This window comes from Sus scrofa, chromosome 17, assembly GCF_054392235.1.
Source record: "Sus scrofa isolate SSC_HxYL_T2T_F1_AM1 chromosome 17, Sscrofa_HxYL_maternal_Yorkshire_Landrace_v2.0, whole genome shotgun sequence".
Taxonomy (NCBI): Eukaryota; Metazoa; Chordata; class Mammalia; order Artiodactyla; family Suidae; genus Sus; species Sus scrofa.
In genome coordinates, this window is record NC_139399.1 from 10,854,647 (window position 1) to 10,873,099 (window position 18,453).

Genomic DNA, 18,453 nt, shown 5'->3' on the forward strand with positions numbered 1-18,453 from the left:
TAAGTCACATAGTCCATCTGCAAACATGCCTTTGGTGTGTACTTATCATACCTGAATCCCTTTAAAAACTCTTATTATTTTTTTTAAGAAAATTTGGCGTATTAATTGTAAATGAATCGCCTTTTGTGGAAAAGCAAAAGTAAATTACGTACTTTGAAAATATTGAAATATTGTACATGATAAACTTTCATTCAAATAATCTACATTTAAAATCTTAACAATGAAAATCTTTTGTCTAACCTGACATAATTATGACTTCACATTGTTTATACAGTAGAAATACTTGCTTCATTTCTTTCATAAAAAAAGTATTAGTTGAATTTGCTGTTTCTATTTTTTTCTATCAGCTAAGTCTGTACTTTTTTTTTAGTTGTATAATGATCATAACAATCTGATTTCACAGGATTTCCATCCCACAACCCAAGCACACCCCCCCACTCCCCAAACTGTCTCCTCCAGAGACCAAGTTTTTCAATGTTTGTGAGTCAGCATCTGTTCTGCAAAGAAGTTCCGTCTGTACTTTTTTCAGATTCCACATGTCAGTGAAAGCATTGGATGTTGGTGTCTCATTATATGGCTGACTTCACTTAGCATGATAATTTCTAGGTCCAGCCATGTTGCTAAAAATGCTGGTATTTCGTTCATTTTAATGGCTGAGTAACATGCCATTGTGTATATGTACCACATCTTCTGGATCCACTCCTCTGTCCATGGACATTTAGGTTGTTTCCATGTTTTGGCTATTGTAAATAGTGCTGCAATGAACATCAGAGTACATGTGTCTTTGTGAGTCGTGGTTTTGTCTGGATAGATGCCCAGGAGTGGGACTGCTGGATCAAATGATAGTTCTATTTTTAGTTTTCTGAGGAATTTCCATACTGCTTTCCACAGTGGTTGCACCAATTGACAATTCCACCAACAGTGTACTAGTGTTCCTTTTCTACCACACCCTCTTCAGCACTTATTGTTTGTAGACTTTTGGATGATGGCCATTCTGGCTGGTGTAAGGTAACTCGAACAAAATAGTTTAAAGTTTGTTTGGAAGCACAGAAGATCCAGAATAGCCAAAGACATCCCGAAAATGAAAAATGGAGCTGGAGAAAGCAGGCTCCCAGAGGTCAGACTATACTACAAAGCAACAGTCATCAAAACCATATGTTACTGGCACAAAGACAGACATATATATCAGTGGAACAGGATAGAAAGCCCAGAATTAAACTCACGCACCTACAGCCAACTCATCTATGACAAAGGAGGCAAGGATATACAATGGAGAAAGGACAGCCTGTTCAATAAGTGGTGCTGGGAAAACTGGAAAGCCACATGTCAAAGAATGAAATTAGAACACTCCCTAATATCATACACAAAAACAAACTCAAAATGGATTAAAGACCTAGATAGAAGACCAGACACTTTCAAACTCTTAGAGGATAACATAGGCCAAATACTCTCTGACATAAACAACAGCAACATCTAATCAGATCCACCTCTTAGAGTATTGACAATAAAAGCAAAAATAAACAAATGGGACCTAATCAAACTTAAATGTTTCTGCACAGCAAAGGAAACCCTAAACAAAACAAAAAGACAACCCATAGAACGGGAGAAAATCTTTGCAAGTGAATCAACAGACAAGGGATTAAACTCCAAAATTTATCAACACTTTCTGCAGCTCCATACCAAAAAAAAATACAACCCCATCAAAAAATGGGCAAACTCTTATTATTTTGAACCCAGTTGTCATCTGTATCCCTCAGTAGCTTTTCCTCTATAGATGTGCATCCTGATTGTTCTTTCATTGAATGTTGGTCTACTTTAGACAGGTTGCTGTTTTCTTTGTTGGATTACTGTGTTTCAGGCCACAGATGAGAGCATCCCCACTGGCAGAGGAAGTCAACACCAACTCCACCCCACATATGGACAGCACAGAAACAGGTGGGCTGTCATGCCCTCCAAAGGCCCCTGTAGGAAGGCACTAGCAGTGGAGATTCCCTTGTATCTCCCAGCCTTGAGAACAACACACTTACCACTCCAATTCTCTAGCTCCTATCCTGGGCTTTTTAGGGCCAGAAGATCAGTTTTCTGCAAAGGATAGAAAGTTTCTCACTAGTTCTCACTTATGAGGATTTCAAAAGTACCCAGACCTTTCTTGGGCCTCAGTGTGTTTGGGACCCAGAAGTCATTGGGCTCATTGGTTATTCTCTCATTCTTTAAAGGTCTTGCTTTATTTTTATTAGGTCACTTACTTAGATGTCTATTATCTATCTCTGCCACCAAAATAAAAGCTCCAGGGGAGCTAAGACACTTATGTGGTTCCAGGTTCTCTGCCCAGTGCCTGGCACAGATAGTATGTGTCCCACCATTATCTTTGAAACTTCAGTGAAGTAAAGAATAAGGATAATTGGGGGAGAAAAGACCAGAGCGGCTGTAAGAGAGTGAGAGAGATGGATAGGAGCATAAAGAGTGATGGAGGGAAGTTACTTTGGAGGACATGTGTTGAGGAAATACCACAAAAATACGGAACAATGAGATTTCTTGGGTTGCCTTTTTCTTTCTACAAGATTCTTCTTTGAACTTTGGTTTCCATAAGGCTAGTGATATGATTAAACTGACTTGACTGTCTTTTACATAGTTTGTATATGATTTTAAGTGTAAAGATAAAGAAGAAAGCATTACTGTATTTAGCTATAATAAATCTATGCTAATGAAAAACTTCCAAACAGTAACATTATAAAATCACAGATTTGATCTGAAACCTCAAACCAATTTGGTAGTAGATACAGCCTTAGTGAATAATCAAATTCACAAGATACATATATGCACTTATACACATTGGCTATTGTATTGAGAGAAAGGAATATGCTTCTAGAAATTGAGTATTATATGGTTAGAAACAAAAGAAAGGAACAGAGGAGTTCGCAAGGTGGCACAGTGGTTAAGGAATCCAACTAGGAACCATGAGGTTGTGGGTTCAATCCCTGGCCTTGCTCAGTGGGTTGGGGATACGGCATTACCACGAGTTGTGGTGTGGGTCGCAGACATGGCTCAGATCTGGCATTGCTGTGGCTGTGGCACAGGCTAGCAGCTATAGCTCCAGTTAGAACCCTAGCCTGGGAACCTCCATATGCCACAGGAAGTGGCCCTAGAAAAGGAAAAAAGACCAAAAAAAAAAAAAGGAACAGAAGCTCAAAAATTTTAAGAGGTACAGAAAGACATACTGTTTCTCTTTCTCTGCAGCACAATGAGTAATTTACCTTATGTTGTAGCACATCAGAAAAAAATCAGGAAGGATTTATTTTGCCTTGCTTTTTAAAGCACAGTAGAAAATATTCAAATTTTAAAAACCTTCTTTAGATAAGATTTGAAAACCTAAAACAGATAAAAGAATATTAGAAAACAGTTTTCTAAACAATTTGCATAAATCTACAATTGTGTGTATTCATTTAATTTTTACTTACTATCTGCCTAGAGAAAAAAAAAATGTAGAAAGAAAAAAGATGTCATGTAAGATCAAACTGATTTGATAGGTAAATACACTATGTTAGAAATACCTAGGAAAAATGTAAGACAAGATACGATAAAACTCTTAGGGAAAAATATGGGCAGAACACCCTATGGCATAAGCTGCAGCAATACATTTTCAGATCCAGCTCTCAGAGTAATGAAAATAAAAACAAAACTAAACAAATGGGACCTAATTAAACTTAAAAGCATTTGCACAGCAAAGGAAACCATAAACAGAATGAAAATACAACCCACAGAATGGGAGAGAACATTTGCAAACAAAGTGACCAACAAGGGATTAATCTCCAAAATATAAAAACAACTCATACAACTCAACAACAGAAAAGCAAACAACCCAATCGAAAAATGTGGAGAGTTCCCGTCGTGGTGCAGTGGCTAACGAATACGACTAGGAACCATGAGGTTGCCGGTTCGATCCCTGGCCTTGCTCAGTGGGTTAACGATCCGGCGTTGCTGTGAGCTATGGTGTAGGTTGCAGACACGGCTCGGATCCTGTGTTGCTGTGGCTCTGGCATAGGCTGGCAGCTACAGCTCCAATTAGACCCCTAGCCTGGGAACCTCCCATATGCCGCGGGAGTGGCCCAAGAAATGGCAAAAAAAAATGGGCAGAGGACCTAAATAGACATTTCTTCAAAGAAGATATATAGATAGCCAGAAGGCACATGAAAAGATGCTCAACATCACAGATTATTAGAGAAATGCAAATCAAAACTGCAGTAGATACCACCTCACACCTGTCAGAATGGCCATCATTAATAAGTCTACAAATAACAAATGCTGGAGAAGGTGTGGAGAAAAGTGAACCTTCTTACACTGTTGGTTTGAGTGTAAATTGGTACAACCACTATGGAAAACAGTATGGAGCTTCCTTAAACTAAAAATAGAACTATATGACCCAGGAATCCCACTCCTGGGCATATATCCAGAGAAAACCATAATTCAAAAAGATACATCCATGCCAATGTTCATTGCAGCACTATTCACATTAGCCAAGACATAGAAGCAACATAAATGTCTATCAACAGAAGAATGGAAAGATATAATGTGGTACATATACACAAGGGAATATTACTCAGCCATAAAAAAGAATGAAAATAATGCCATTTGTAGCAACATGGATGGACTTAGAGATATCATACTAAATGAAATAATCAGACATATAAAGACAAACATCACATGACATCACTTATATGTGGGATCTAAAAAAATGATATAAATGAACTTATTCACAAAGCAGAAATACACTCACAAGCTTCAAAGACAAACTTACATGTACCAACGTGGACAGTCGTGGGGGAGGGATGGACTGGGAGTTTGGCTTTAGCATATGCACATTATTGTACATTGAACAGATGGTCAATGGGAACGTGGTGTACAGCACAGCGAATTCTACCCAATATTTTTTTGTGATAACCTATATGGGAAAAGAAACTGAAAAAGAAATGGAGGTGTGTTTATGTATAACTGAATAACCTTGTTGTACAGAAGAAGTTATTACAGCATTGTAAATCAACTATATTTAAGCCAACAAATAATAGCAGTTACAAGTATATAGAAGTGATACACTAACTTGCTAACCTCTGATCCCAGAGGTTCAAGATGGAGACACTCATGCTTTCAGCTGCAGGGAATGCTTGCCTACTGAGGCTTACCAACAAGCCCCTCCCCAGGAACTGCCTTTGTCAGGAAGCTGGTTTGCAGGAGGATATTCTCCCTCTCTACCAACAACTCAGCTTCAGTGACTGATCTATGCAAAGATACAACGACTTGCTTTCTCCTCTCTGTTCAGGACATCTCTTAAAACATTCTGGCTCCATAGCATCCTGTGGGATATGTGTATATGTTAGTGTTTATCAAAGTGAAGACTTAAGTTCAAAATGTTAAATTGGACTAAATTCAGTTACTTGCTTATGAAGTCAGCTATTGTTTTAAGCAACTGAGGGATCTAGTGAAAACCTATTATTTTGACAGCAAGGGTTTGAAAACACTCAGGTGTTTGATTGACATCTTCATCATGGTGCTAGAAGTTCTGCAGAATTATCTAGCTTATTATCTAAACTACACTAGTGAAACTCAGCAAATAAAATGGGCCACATTCATTATCTATTATCCACCTCAGTGATGCTCAAAAAATACGGTTCTCTTTCCCAGGAACCTATATGGCTACCTATATTTCACAGGCATATAGCTATATTGCTTTGAAAGTAAGTCATTCTTAGTTTTATCAAGTTAAAACTTTTTTTCATAGACTTGGATAGTTGTAAGAGCACTGTCATTTGTAGGTTTAGAAGGCATCAGTAATTTGTTCTTAAAAGATGCAGGTTTTCTCCCTAAATATCTCCTCTTTTCTTCTAAAGTAAATTGACAATGAATGCATTGTGTGTTTCCATTCTTGTATAAAATAGAACTTGATGATTATATTTTAATGAGGGCTGTGGTTTCAATGTGTGAGCAAAGTAATTGCTCAGAAACCCTTTATAGTCTTATTCAAATCAGATTAAGTATCTGAATACTACACCAGAAAAATAAGAGGACAATTTTCAACCATTCTTAGTCACTGAATAAATAGAAAGGAAAATGAAATTGTGCATATCACACCTTATAATTATGTCTCTCCTGCTGAGGTATCCCAAAAGGTGCAATTAAAAGATAACTATACAGAAAATAATGGCTTAATTTAATATTGAAATAGAAATACAATGATTCTGAGTCTTCAGAAAGTGGATTTGTTTCTCAGTTCTCCCTCATAGCCAGCTGCCCAGTGGATAAAGTCATCTTTGAACTAAATTACCATTAATGAGAAACACTCTTCACATGGAATTTCATAGTCTCTGAACCCAGGATTTGGAGAATATCAAACTTTTTGTCAGAAATATGAAGACTTTTACTTTTATCCACTCTTTTTTCCTTGGAATGTATGCTTTCTACCTTCAGAAGTATAATGATGATTTTAATAGTAAAATACATTTAGTTATACGTAGTATATAAATTTTCTGTTGTTGCTAGAACATATTACTATAATTTAGTGACTTAATACACAATTATTGCATTATAGTTCTTTACCTCAGATGTTTGATATGGAACTGATTGGATTAAAATCAAAGTATTGATAGGGCTGTAACAGTAGAGTTTCTAGGAGATAATCTTTTTCTTATACTTTCAAAGTCAGCAACAATAGGTTGAACCTTTTCCACATGGTGTATTTCTCAACTTGATATTTTCAAACTTAGTTATGTTTTCAAGGCACAACTAATTTTATACCTGTATAGTCACATATACTGATTTTAAAATGTATTCATTGTTCATATGCCTACAAATTAATTTTTAATTATGTATTAGCTAGATATTTTCCATTATTTTTTTCAAATTTTCATGGCTGTATTTTTTGAATTTTAAGTAAAATATACATTTTAGTACATGTGTATTATTATAAGGTAATAATTTAAATTTTTTTTCTAATTTTCTTATTTGATTCAATGAACAATTCAATCTACCCACATTAATTTGTTGTTATTGATTTAATGATCTATATGGCAAGGTATGAACACTAGATAATTTTTTTTTGGAGTCATGAAGTTTGTAGTTGGGAAAAGGTAGAAATTTATCATATAACAATTTTGGATAATAGTAAAAAGAGAGATGGGGAAGAATTAATGTAATTAATCTTCATATTTTGATGTTATTCTAACATATTAAAATTAACTATTTTGAAAAGAAAGCATATTTTTCAAATTCATTTCAACAAAAGTAGAGAGTGCCATGAAAAAAACTGATGTCTTTACTCAGATAACTTCAAAAATGTTAAGTTCATCAGGATCACCTACTCTAACTGCTATCAGGGTCTTTAATATGTTGATATTTTGTGAATCTTCAAGAAAATGAAATATGAGGTGATATTTCCTAAATTTGACCATAGGATCCTTTCTCAAAAGTAACCTTATTTTATGAATGAATCACATTTTGTGGGTAATGATATATCAGTCATTATTCTTTTGATCAATGATAAAAAATGTGAAACAGTTTTTGAATTACTTGTGATTTATTTCTTATGATATGAAACACATATTTCCCAAATTTCTGATATACCAGAAAATTGAAAGAAATTTAGGACCAACTTCAAAGCTGCTTATGTAAGAATAGTGTTAGATATTTAGCTTGCCTTTTCTAATTTCCTTTTAGGTCTGTCATCTTATTAAGCAAACTGCATTTTTTCCACATGATCGACTAATTTTTTTTTTTTTTTTGCTTTTAAGGGCCGCACCCATGGCATATGGAAGTTCCCAGGCTAGGGGTCAAATCAGAGCTACAGCTGCCAGCTGATGCCACAGCCACAGCAATGCGGGATCCGAGCCATATCTGCCACCTACACCACAGCTCATGGCAACACCAGATCCTTAACCCACTGAGTGAGGCCAGGGATCAAATCCACAACCCCATGGTTTCTAGTCAGATTCGTTTCCACTGTGCCACAATGGGAACTCCTCAACTAATTATTTACGGTGTCTCATACATTGCCTAACACAGTTCCTCATATGCAATATGTACACAATAAATACATGATGCATCTTTTTTTGCCAGACATATAATAGAGATCTAAAAAGCACCAATCTCATTGCTTACACACTATTCCATCTTCATTCATTCTCTTCTCAAATTTTTGTTTACATTATTTCAAACATGATCCTAAGGCTATCATTGTAGGGATTTAGTCTCTGTGTAGTTTTCTCTTTATAATCCTAGCAGGAGGGAGCAGAGTTGACTAGAATGAACTAACATTGAATGGAACAAGTTATGTTTGGCTGCCATTTTCCAGGTTTAGTACCTCAGCCTGAAAGGCCAGTAAATGTACAATCCCCCTCGTCCGGGCTCGGAAGAGGCGACACCCCAAATCACTCACGAGAAGCGGTCTTGATGCAAACAGCAAGAGGATTTTTATTCCAAGCGCGCTGGGGCTCACAGTCGTACACCACGCAGGGGTAGAGGACTGCGGCCCCGAGTGCGGATTCGGGACAGCTTTTATGGGGTTTACAACAAAGCCTGTGCGTTGCAAACCAATCATTTTAAAATATTGAGATCCGTGGACCAATCAATTTAAAATAGCGAAAGCCCGCGCTCCGTGGACCAATCAATTTAAAATGCAAAAGCCCGCGCTCCGTGGACCAATCAATTTAAAATAGCTCCGGAGGTCCGCATCTGCGTAGGCTTCCGGGCAGAGATTTAAGATAGGTCACTAGGGCTTTCTATGTGTAATCAATTCTTCTATGGTGCTAGTCAGTTTTACAGAATCCAGATAAGCAATTAGTCAACTCATTCCCTGTTATCTTACTTAGGCCAGGATAGCAGGCCCTAGAACAATAGGAAGTGTGACCTTCTACCTATTTACTGGCAGCGAGCAGGGTCTGGAATTCGGGGGCATTTAGAGCTTTTTATTAACTTCCTGGGTTCTGGGAGGGTTAGGTTGCATTTTCATCCTTTCATTCCCCACTTCTTCTCTGGTTAATAGTTCTAATCTTAGAACTGGGAAGGCTAGAGGTCAGTTTCTCCTTGGCTCAGAAGGCCTTGGTACTGTTGCCTAAGTACCATGATCTGGACTGCACTCACTCGTTCTCTAACAAAGGCAACAAACCTATTAATTAAGCAAGGCCCAATTGTAAGTAACAGGAGCAGGACTACTAGGGGTCCCGTCAGAGCAGAAAGCAGGGTGGTCATCCAAGGAGACCTGTTGAGCCATCCTTCAAACCACCCCTGGTCAGCCTCTCTTTCCCTTCGATGCCTCTCTAACCTTTCTCTAAGCTTGCTCATGGAGTCTCTGATGGCTCCTGAGTGATCTACATAGAAGCAACATTCTTCTTTTAAGGCTACACATAACCCACCTTCTTTTAGAAATAACAGATCTAACCCTCTTCTGTTCTGTAGAACCACTTCAGATAAGGAGGTTAGGGATTCCTCTAGGTTACTGACAGATTTTTCTAGGGCTTGGAGATCTTCCGTTACAATTCGATGTAGGTCACTAAGTCCTTTCTCCAGCTGTTGTGGTCCTGTGATTAGGGCAGCCGTTCCTGTTCCCACGCCTGCAGCCACTCCCAATCCGAGCATTACAGCTAGTGTCAGGGATATGGGTTCTCTTTTTGGCCGATTATATCTATAGTCATATTCATCAAGGACCGCTTTTTCGGGATAGTAGTACACCCAGGGGACAATTTGGACCATAACACAAAAGTCTTTAGTTTGGTTGAAAACCAGGGTGGAAACACAAGGGGTTAATCCAGTATTACATGCCCACCACCTGTCATAACCAGGTACCAGGTACTGACTCTCAGAGGTTCGATTAAAGGCTTCAGTGTGGTTACAAAGGTGTTGGTGGGATGGGGGAACCCTCCCTATGCAGGTGCCTTTTCCAGAAACCTCAGTAAGGGTAAGCTTATTTTGGGATCCCCATGTACATTGGTCTCTATGTTCCTTTGTCACATTGAATTTCCCTCCTCTAGCCATTCCCTCATAGTAAGGTGGGCTCAAAGCTAAGCAAAGCCAACAAGAAGAGGTAGCCTCTGGAGTCGTGGAGTTAAGAGCTTGAAAAGCTCCCTGGATGAGGCTAAAAAGTTTCGCCCCTGTTTTAATAGTGAAGTTAGGCTCAGGGGGGACTAATCCAGAGGTTGTATTGTAAACAGAGGGGTTAGGAGATGGCCTCTGTTCTTGGATTGGAGGTCCTTGTTCAGCCAAACCCTTATTTGGTCCTATAGCAACCGGAGGTTCCATCTGAGTTTCTATTCTGAGGCGAATAGTCAGAACAGATCCTTTCCTTCTCCCAGTGCCTCCATAGTACATTATTCCCCAAGACATACCATTTACCCACTTTTGAATATTTTCTTGTTTTCCTTTTTCAGTAAAACTTATTTTTAAGTAATCTAGATCTAACGAATTACAGCTTATTTGCTTATTTCGTACATCTTTTTGTACCCGCTGTTGCCAATCTTTCCATCTCCCATGGCCATAATTAAATTGATTATAACTGGTAGGACTGTTAACAAAAGAGTAACTTACTCTGTCTTGCTGAGAGACTGGCCATTTCCAATTCCCATCATTAGAAGTTACGCAGCTCCCTTGCTTGCAAAAGAAATCCTGAGGATTTCCACAATATTCTTCATTATTTGGGGGTCCTGGGCAAACATTAAACCTGTAAGCACAGAGTACATCAGGGGGTGTGGCCTGGTCGTTGAGACCAGGGATTACCGATCGAAGGCAGACATATAACTCAGGCCACCAGGTCCCTAAGGGAGCCTCCCCTTGAGTGCTGTTAATAGTAATACCTGTACTGGAGTCAGTAAGTAACCAGGTGAGAGATAAGGGTTTATGGAAGTTCGGGCTGTCCGCAAGGCGTTTACCATTAACTTGAGGAGTTATTGACAGAGTAAGGAACCAAGCGATGGAGGCGAAGCTTAAGGGGATTTTCAGTCTTTTCGGCTCTCCACCCCGAATCGGGAGGTGGCGCCGGCTTAACGTGGGATGCATGGATCCAGGTGGAGATTCCTTCAACTTTTACAGCTGTTGGTGTGGTCAAAAGTACGAGATAAGGGCCCTTCCACCGAGTCTCGAGGTTTCCTGTACAGTGGCGTCTAACATAGACTGAATCTCCAACTTGGAAGCGATGTGGAACTTGCAAGTCTCCTCCTGAGTAGGCCTCCCGGAGCTGCTTCCACGCTCGCTGCCTCACCCACTCGAGCGCCTTGAGCCTAGAGAACAAAGGCTGGGAAAGCAGCACATCAGCACTATGTACAGAGGCAATTTCTGCCAATGGGGGGGGGTTCCCCATAGAGCAATTCATAGGGGGTCAGCCCAAACTGTCCAGGGGTGTTCCTAACCCTAAAAAGCACAAAGGGCAGGAGAGCTATCCAATCATTAATGCCAGTCTCTGTGGTCAATTTGGTAAGGGTCTCTTTAATGGTTCTATTCATCCTCTCTACCTGTCCTGAGCTTTGGGGTCTGTATGCACAATGTAATTTCCAATCAATCCCCAATGTCTTGGCCAGTCCCTGACTTACCTGGGCAACAAAAGCTGGACCATTGTCTGACCCTATTACTTTAGGTATTCCAAATCTTGGAAAAATTTCCTCCAATATTTTCTTAGCCACCACGGTTGAAGTCTCTTTCTTAGTAGGATAAGCCTCTACCCATCCTGAAAAGGTGTCTACAAAAACCAATAGATATTTGTTTCCGTATTTAGCTGGCTTTACCTCAGTGAAGTCCACTTCCCAGTGAGCGCCTGGGTGGCTTCCCCTTAGTCTCTTTCCTGGAGGTATTCTGGAAGGATTAGCATTAACCAGCTGGCAGGGCACACAATGTTTGACCACCGAGTCAGCCACTCCTGGTAGCCTCAGAACATGATAAGGGGATGTTCTGACCAACTGCTGCAGGTGTTTAGTTCCTAGGTGGGTTAGACGATGTATCTGTTGGACATATTCTAACCCTTCTTTGTGGGGCAGGATTTCCTTCCCATCCGAGGTATAGCAGGTCCCCTCCGGAGTCTCAGAGAACTGGTCTATCTTTTTTATCTCTTGCCAGTCTTCTAGGGTGTACTGTCGTCTGGGTTCTGGGGCTTTGGGCGTTTCTATTATAGGCAGAAGGTTAACACCCTGGGCTGCCTGCTTGGCAACCCGGTCAGCCATCTGGTTCCCTCTGGATATGAGATCTTTGGCTTTCTGATGTCCAGGACAGTGTATAATAGCTAGCCTTTTTGGCAAATGTAAGGCTTCTAATAGGCTTAGAATTTCCTCTTTGTTCTTTATTTCCCTCCCTGCTGAGGTAAGCAACCCCCTTTGCTTATAGATGGCCCCGTGTACGTGTGCAGTCGCAAAGGCATACCTGCTGTCCGTATAAATGTTTATGGATTTCCCTTCGGCCAGCCGCAAAGCTTGCGTGAGGGCCATGAGCTCAGCCTTTTGCGCTGAAGTTCCTTCTGGCAGGCTGCTGGCCCAGATCGTGCGGGTCCCGTCCACCACTGCCGCCCCAGCCATCCTCTTACCTTCCACTACATAGCTGCTCCCATCAGTGAACCAGGTCAGCACTTCTCCAGTCAGTGGTATGTCTATAAGGTCCTTGCGGACCCCAGTCTCCTCGATCAACAGTTGATGGCAATCATGAGTCACTGGTTCATCAGTCTCTTCAGGCAGAAGAGTGGCAGGGTTGAGAGCGGCTGGTGGAGCAAACGTGATCCTCTCTGTGAGAAGCAGGCTTTGATAGTGGGTCATGCGAGCGTTGGTCATCCATCGGTCTGGGGGCTGCCGGACGATGTTTTCCAACGCATGGGGGGCTATTATAGTTATATTCTGTCCCAAAGTCAATTTGTCAGCGTCCTTGACCAGTATGGCCACAGCTGCGATAGCCTTCAGGCATACGGGCCAACCACTGGCTATAGGATCGAGCTTCTTTGACAGGTAGGCAACAGGTCTTCTCCATGGTCCTAGGGTTTAGGTTAAAACTCCCCGGGCTACTCCCTTACGCTCATCCACATAAAGGGTAAAAGGTTTAGTTACATCAGGGAGGGCCAGAGCAGGCGCGCTCAGCAGGGCCTTTTTGATAGCATCAAATGCCTTCTGGTGCTCAGGAGCCCAGGAGAATTCCCCTTTTTCTTTGGTTAGCGGGTAGAGTGGGGCTGCTAAGGTCGCAAACCCCGGGATCCACAGTCTGCAAAATCCAGCTGTCCCCAAAAACTCTCTCACTTGTTTGGCTGTGGTTGGGACCGGTATCTGGACTACAGTTTTCTTCCGTGCCTCCGTCAGCCATCGCTGCCCGTCCCGCAAACTGTACCCCAAGTATGTTACCTCTCTCCTGCAAATCTGGGCCTTCTTAGCGGAGGCTCTGTAGCCTAGGTCAGACAATTCCAGCAGTAGTGCCTTCGTACCTTCTAAGCAGTCCTGTTTGGTGGCTCCCGCCAGAAGCAGGTCATCCACGTACTGGAGGAGGGTCACCTGAGGGTGTTGGATCCTGAAGTTGGCCAGGTCTCTGTGTAGGGCTTCGTCAAAGATGGTCGGGGAGTTCTTGAACCCTTGGGGCAGTCGGGTCCAGGTGAGCTGCCCAGTTCTTCCCGTACCTGGATCTCTCCATTCGAAGGCAAAAAGTGGTTGGCTAGTGGGGTGTAATCTCAGGCAGAAGAAGGCATCTTTTAAGTCCAATACTGTGTACCAGTTCCGTTCAGGCAGGAGGGCGCTCAAGAGGTTATAAGGGTTCGGGACCGTTGGGTGTATGTCCTGCACCCTTTTATTGACCTCTCTCAAGTCCTGTACTGGTCGATAATCATTGGTCCCAGGCTTCCTAACCGGTAGCAGGGGAGTATTCCAAGGGGATTGGATAGGAACTAGGATGCCCTATTGGATTAATCTTTGAACATGCGGCCAAATTCCTTCTCGAGCCTCTCTACTCAAGGGGTACTGTCTGACTGATACTGGTGTAGCACTGGCCTTCAGCTGAATAACCTGTGGGGGAACTTGCTTTGCCAAACCCATCCCTGCGGTTTCTGCCCAGGCTTGGGGAAACTGCTCCAACCAGGACTGTATATCTTGATCAGGCTTTACTAGGGGAGAATATAGTCTATATTCATCATCTAATTGGAGGGTCAACACAGTGATGGGTTTGTTATTCGCAGACACTTCTGGTCTTCCTTGTTCAAAAGAAATTTGAGCTCCCATCTTGGTCAGTAAGTCTCTACCTAGAAGGGGTACTGGGCACTCAGGGATGACCAGAAACGAGTGGGTTACCCGTCCCACTCCCAAGTCAATGGTTCTTCGGGTAGTCCATGGATACTGCCGTTGCCCTGTGGCACCCATCACCCAGGATTTTTTTTCTTTTAGTTTTCCTAATGGTTGTAGCAGCACTGAATGCTCTGCTCCAGTATCAACCAGGAACTCAACTGGTTGCCCCTCCACCTTCAAAGTTACCCTGGGCTCGGGGAGGGGGTCCGAACCCCGTCTCCCCTAATCTTTATCTTCTTCCAGAGCTAGGACCTTCGGTCCTTTGTTTCCCTTCTTGGGGCAGTTCCTTGCCCAGTGTCCTTTTTCTTTACAATACGCACACTGGTCCTTGTCGAGTGGGGTCCTATTGCCCAGGTTCCCTGACTGTCTAGGGCCTGACCTAATTTTCCTAAACTCTCTCTCTCTCTCTCCCTGCTGCTCTTCCCTTCAACCACTGCGGCCAAGATCTTAGTCAAATTCTTCTCTTGCCGTCTATCACGCCTTTCCTCCCTTTCTTCTCTCTCCTTTTCTTTCCTCTGTTCCTTCTCCTCTTCTGTCTCCCTTCTGTAATACACCTTCTCTGCTTCTTTTACTAGATCACGTAACTCAGCCTCCTGTAACCCTTCCAGTCTCTGAAGTTTCTTTCTGATATCCAGGGCCGACTGCCCTATGAAGGCCAGGGCCACTGAGGCTTTCTGGGCCTCCGAGGTAGGATCAAAAGGGGTGTACCGCCTGAAGGCTTCCATGAGCCTCTCAAGAAATACCGAGGGAGGTTCGTTCGGTCCCTGCATCACCTCTCTTACCTTAGCCAAATTAGTGGGCCGTCTTGAGGCGCCCCGGAGACCCGCCACCAGAGCCTGGCGATAGATTTTCAAGCTCTCCCTACCTTCAGCCGTGTTGTAGTCCCAACTGGGGCGAGTCAAGGGAAATCCCATGTCAATCTCATTTTGCAACTGCGTGGGTCGCCCGTCGGCCCCAGGAACATTTTTTCTAGCCTCTAACAGAATTCTCTCTCGCTCCTCAGTTGTGAAGAGTGTCTGCAGCAGCTGTTGACAATCATCCCAAGTAGGCTGGTGAGAGAACATAAGGGACTCCACCAACCCCGTGAGGCGTTGGGGATCCTCCGAGAAAGGGGGATGGTTAGTTTTCCAATTATAGAGATCTGCAGAAGAAAAGGGCCAATACTGGAGGGGCTGCAATTGGCCTCCCGGCATGGGAGGGCCATAGGTGCGCAGCGGTAACATCACGATCTCGTCTGTCCGCTCCGGGGTGGCCCCCCTCCGGCTTCGAGTCCCGGCAGCAGGTCCCTCCGCCACCAGAGCTCCAGCAGGGGCAGAGGGTCCCCTCGCAGCACCCTGTGCTGGATAAGGGGGTGGGGGAACAGGTTGGGGTTCCGGCCAAGTCGGCGGCTCCTCGATCTCAGGGTAGATACGAGGAGAGGGTTCGACTTTTTTGGCCGAGTGCTTGTTTTTCTCTCCAAGAGCCAGGATTCGGGGACCTGGCTTTCTTGGTTTATTTAGCCATGGTTTAACCCATGGCGGAGGATCTTCTGTCAAATTTTGCCACGTAAGAATATAGGGCTCCTGATCAGGATGAGAGCCGGGTCCAGTCTGAAAAATAATTGTTTTAACAGCCAGAATAATTTCAGAATTAAAGGTCCCCTCTGATGGCCATCCAACATCGAATGTTGGCCATTCAGAGGCACAGAAAGTCTGCCAAGGTCCCTTCTTAACCTGAACTGACAAATTATGAGCCCTGGATTTAACTTCAGTCCAATGGTCGAGAGTCAAACTAAGGGGGGTCGTCACCGTCTGTCCCATATTAAAACTGTAGACAAGGACGCACAAGACAAAGACACACGAAACAGAAACCAACAGATCCAGACACACGCGACCCGTCCGCGTCTTCCACAAGCAGGCAAAAGAGTCGGACGGCTGCGGAGGGGGAAGCTTTCGCTTCAACAACAGAACTCGGTCCTCTGACCGACAGAAGGAGACCACCAGGCGTCCCTGGCTCTCCCCACCTCCCGGGGCGTCCCCCAGGGCGGCAGCCTGTGATCCTCCTAGCATGTCTGCTGATCACAGTCCTCCAGTCCTTACGGTCTGAGAGGACAGCGCAAACCGAAAGCGCACAGCACCGAAAACAGTCACTCAGAACAGAAACGCCGGCCGACACACACACACGTTCCAAAGGGGATCCCTTTACCTCCAAGTCGGTTCTCGGGTGTAAGGGGTGGTCGCAGAACTTCCCGGCCAACGCACCAAATGAAAGGCCAGTAAATGTACAATCCCCCTCGTCCGGACTCGGAAGAGGCGACACCCCAAATCACTCACGAGAAGCGGTCTTGATGCAAACAGCAAGAGGATTTTTATTCCAAGCGCGCTGGGGCTCACAGTCGTACACCACGCAGGGGTAGAGGACTGCGGCCCCGAGTGCGGATTCGGGACAGCTTTTATGGGGTTTACAACAAAGCCTGTGCGTTGCAAACCAATCATTTTAAAATATTGAGATCCGTGGACCAATCAATTTAAAATAGCGAAAGCCCGCGCTCCGTGGACCAATCAATTTAAAATGCAAAAGCCCGCGCTCCGTGGACCAATCAATTTAAAATAGCTCCAGAGGTCCGCATCTGCGTAGGCTTCCGGGCAGAGATTTAAGATAGGTCACTAGGGCTTTCTATGTGTAATCAATTCTTCTATGGTGCTAGTCAGTTTTACAGAATCCAGATAAGCAATTAGTCAACTCATTCCCTGTTATCTTACTTAGGCCAGGATAGCAGGCCCTAGAACAATAGGAAGTGTGACCTTCTACCTATTTACTGGCAGCGAGCAGGGTCTGGAATTCGGGGGCATTTAGAGCTTTTTATTAACTTCCTGGGTTCTGGGAGGGTTAGGTTGCATTTTCATCCTTTCAAGCCTACTGTGGACTCATTCACCACCAAGTACCTTGAGGCTCCAACAGGACCTGCCCCCTCATCCAATGGATACTGGCCACTGCCATGGACACTGCTGCCTCTGCCAGGTCACGTGATTCTTGAGGGCACCCTGCTGCTTCATGCAATACATGGCTCTCTCTGGGTAAAAAGTTTTATAAAATTCCTTAGCTCCATCCACTGGGTATCACACACCTGCCAGGATGGAGAAGGGTTGCTTAGACTTCTGCCAGGTGTACGACACATGCTCAAAACATCCAAGTTCTAAACAAAGAGGAAAAGACCCCTTTCTCTTTGTTTAATGCACTGATCCAAAGCACTGAATATTCCTTCTCTTCACCACAAAAATAATAATGTAAACAGTATAAAAGAAACACACAGATCAAGTCTAAAGTAGATTTACAGGAGAAAAGAGTTTCCATTTACTAGAGAGACTTGGTCTTCTTGGAAATGTTTGCATTTTGGATGACTTAGAAGTTCAATTAGGATAATTCAGAGTCAAGTCAAACATCATAGTATGTAATGCAGAGACAAGAAAGACTGGCGCATGTAAGGGAAAAAGCAGTTAATGCTATTTTCATAGAGAATTGAAATAGGTCAGAAAAAATGATAGTAATTTGGAAAAGATAAGTAGTGGCTACAATACAAAGGAGATTTAGTAAGAGTTTTAAGTTTTCTCGAAATGAAATGTCTTTTCCTATCAGTCTTCCTTAAAAAGAGAGAAAGTTACTTCAATGTGCTACTTCTCCTTGCTATACTTTTAGGGCTGCCTTGATGAGAAAAACAGACAAACTAATATTTGGAGACTAACATTGGCTAACTCTTGGTCAATTCTAAATTGGGCTAAACCTTTTACTTTGTAATAAATCTAAAATACCAACCCATATTCACACCTTGTATTTCAGTAAGAAGCAGTGTTAATTATTAAGATGTGCTCTTTCATGTTGATTACTTTTTGTCACTGAAATGTTAAGTGCTTTTTACAGAGTGATCATCATGACAATTGAAGGTAACAAGACAAACTCACATCACTTTGCATTTGTTCTATAGATACTAAGTTACCTAATCCTGTCAGCAACCACTATTTTTTCCATTTTTCAGATGAGAAAACTGAACAAAAAGGTTATATAATCTGCCCAAGGTTACTTAGTCAGAAAGTAGTAGAAGATTTTGAGTCCAGGAAATGTGATTTCACAGTCCAATCCCTTCATCATAGCGGTATTCTGTCTCTCAAGAGAAACTAGAGGCCCTGACACATAATAGAAACTCACT

The 18,453-nt window shown here is 42.7% G+C and overlaps 1 protein-coding gene across 1 annotated transcript; it reads right to left on the reverse strand.

Moving 5' to 3' along the window:
- Window positions 1-10,418: 10,418 nt before the first annotated feature.
- Window positions 10,419-16,339, reverse strand: LOC110257408 (uncharacterized). Its single transcript, XM_085004244.1, has one exon. The coding sequence runs from the start codon at window positions 16,316-16,318 to the stop codon at window positions 14,516-14,518; it is 1,803 nt and encodes a 600-aa protein (XP_084860370.1). The 5' UTR covers window positions 16,319-16,339; the 3' UTR covers window positions 10,419-14,515.
- Window positions 16,340-18,453: the final 2,114 nt, after the last annotated feature.

What these genes read in the sequence shown, in the direction of transcription:
- LOC110257408 (XM_085004244.1), bottom strand. Translation starts at nt 16,318, where the DNA reads ATGCTAGGAGGATCACAGGCTGCCGCCCTGGGGGACGCCCCGGGAGGT.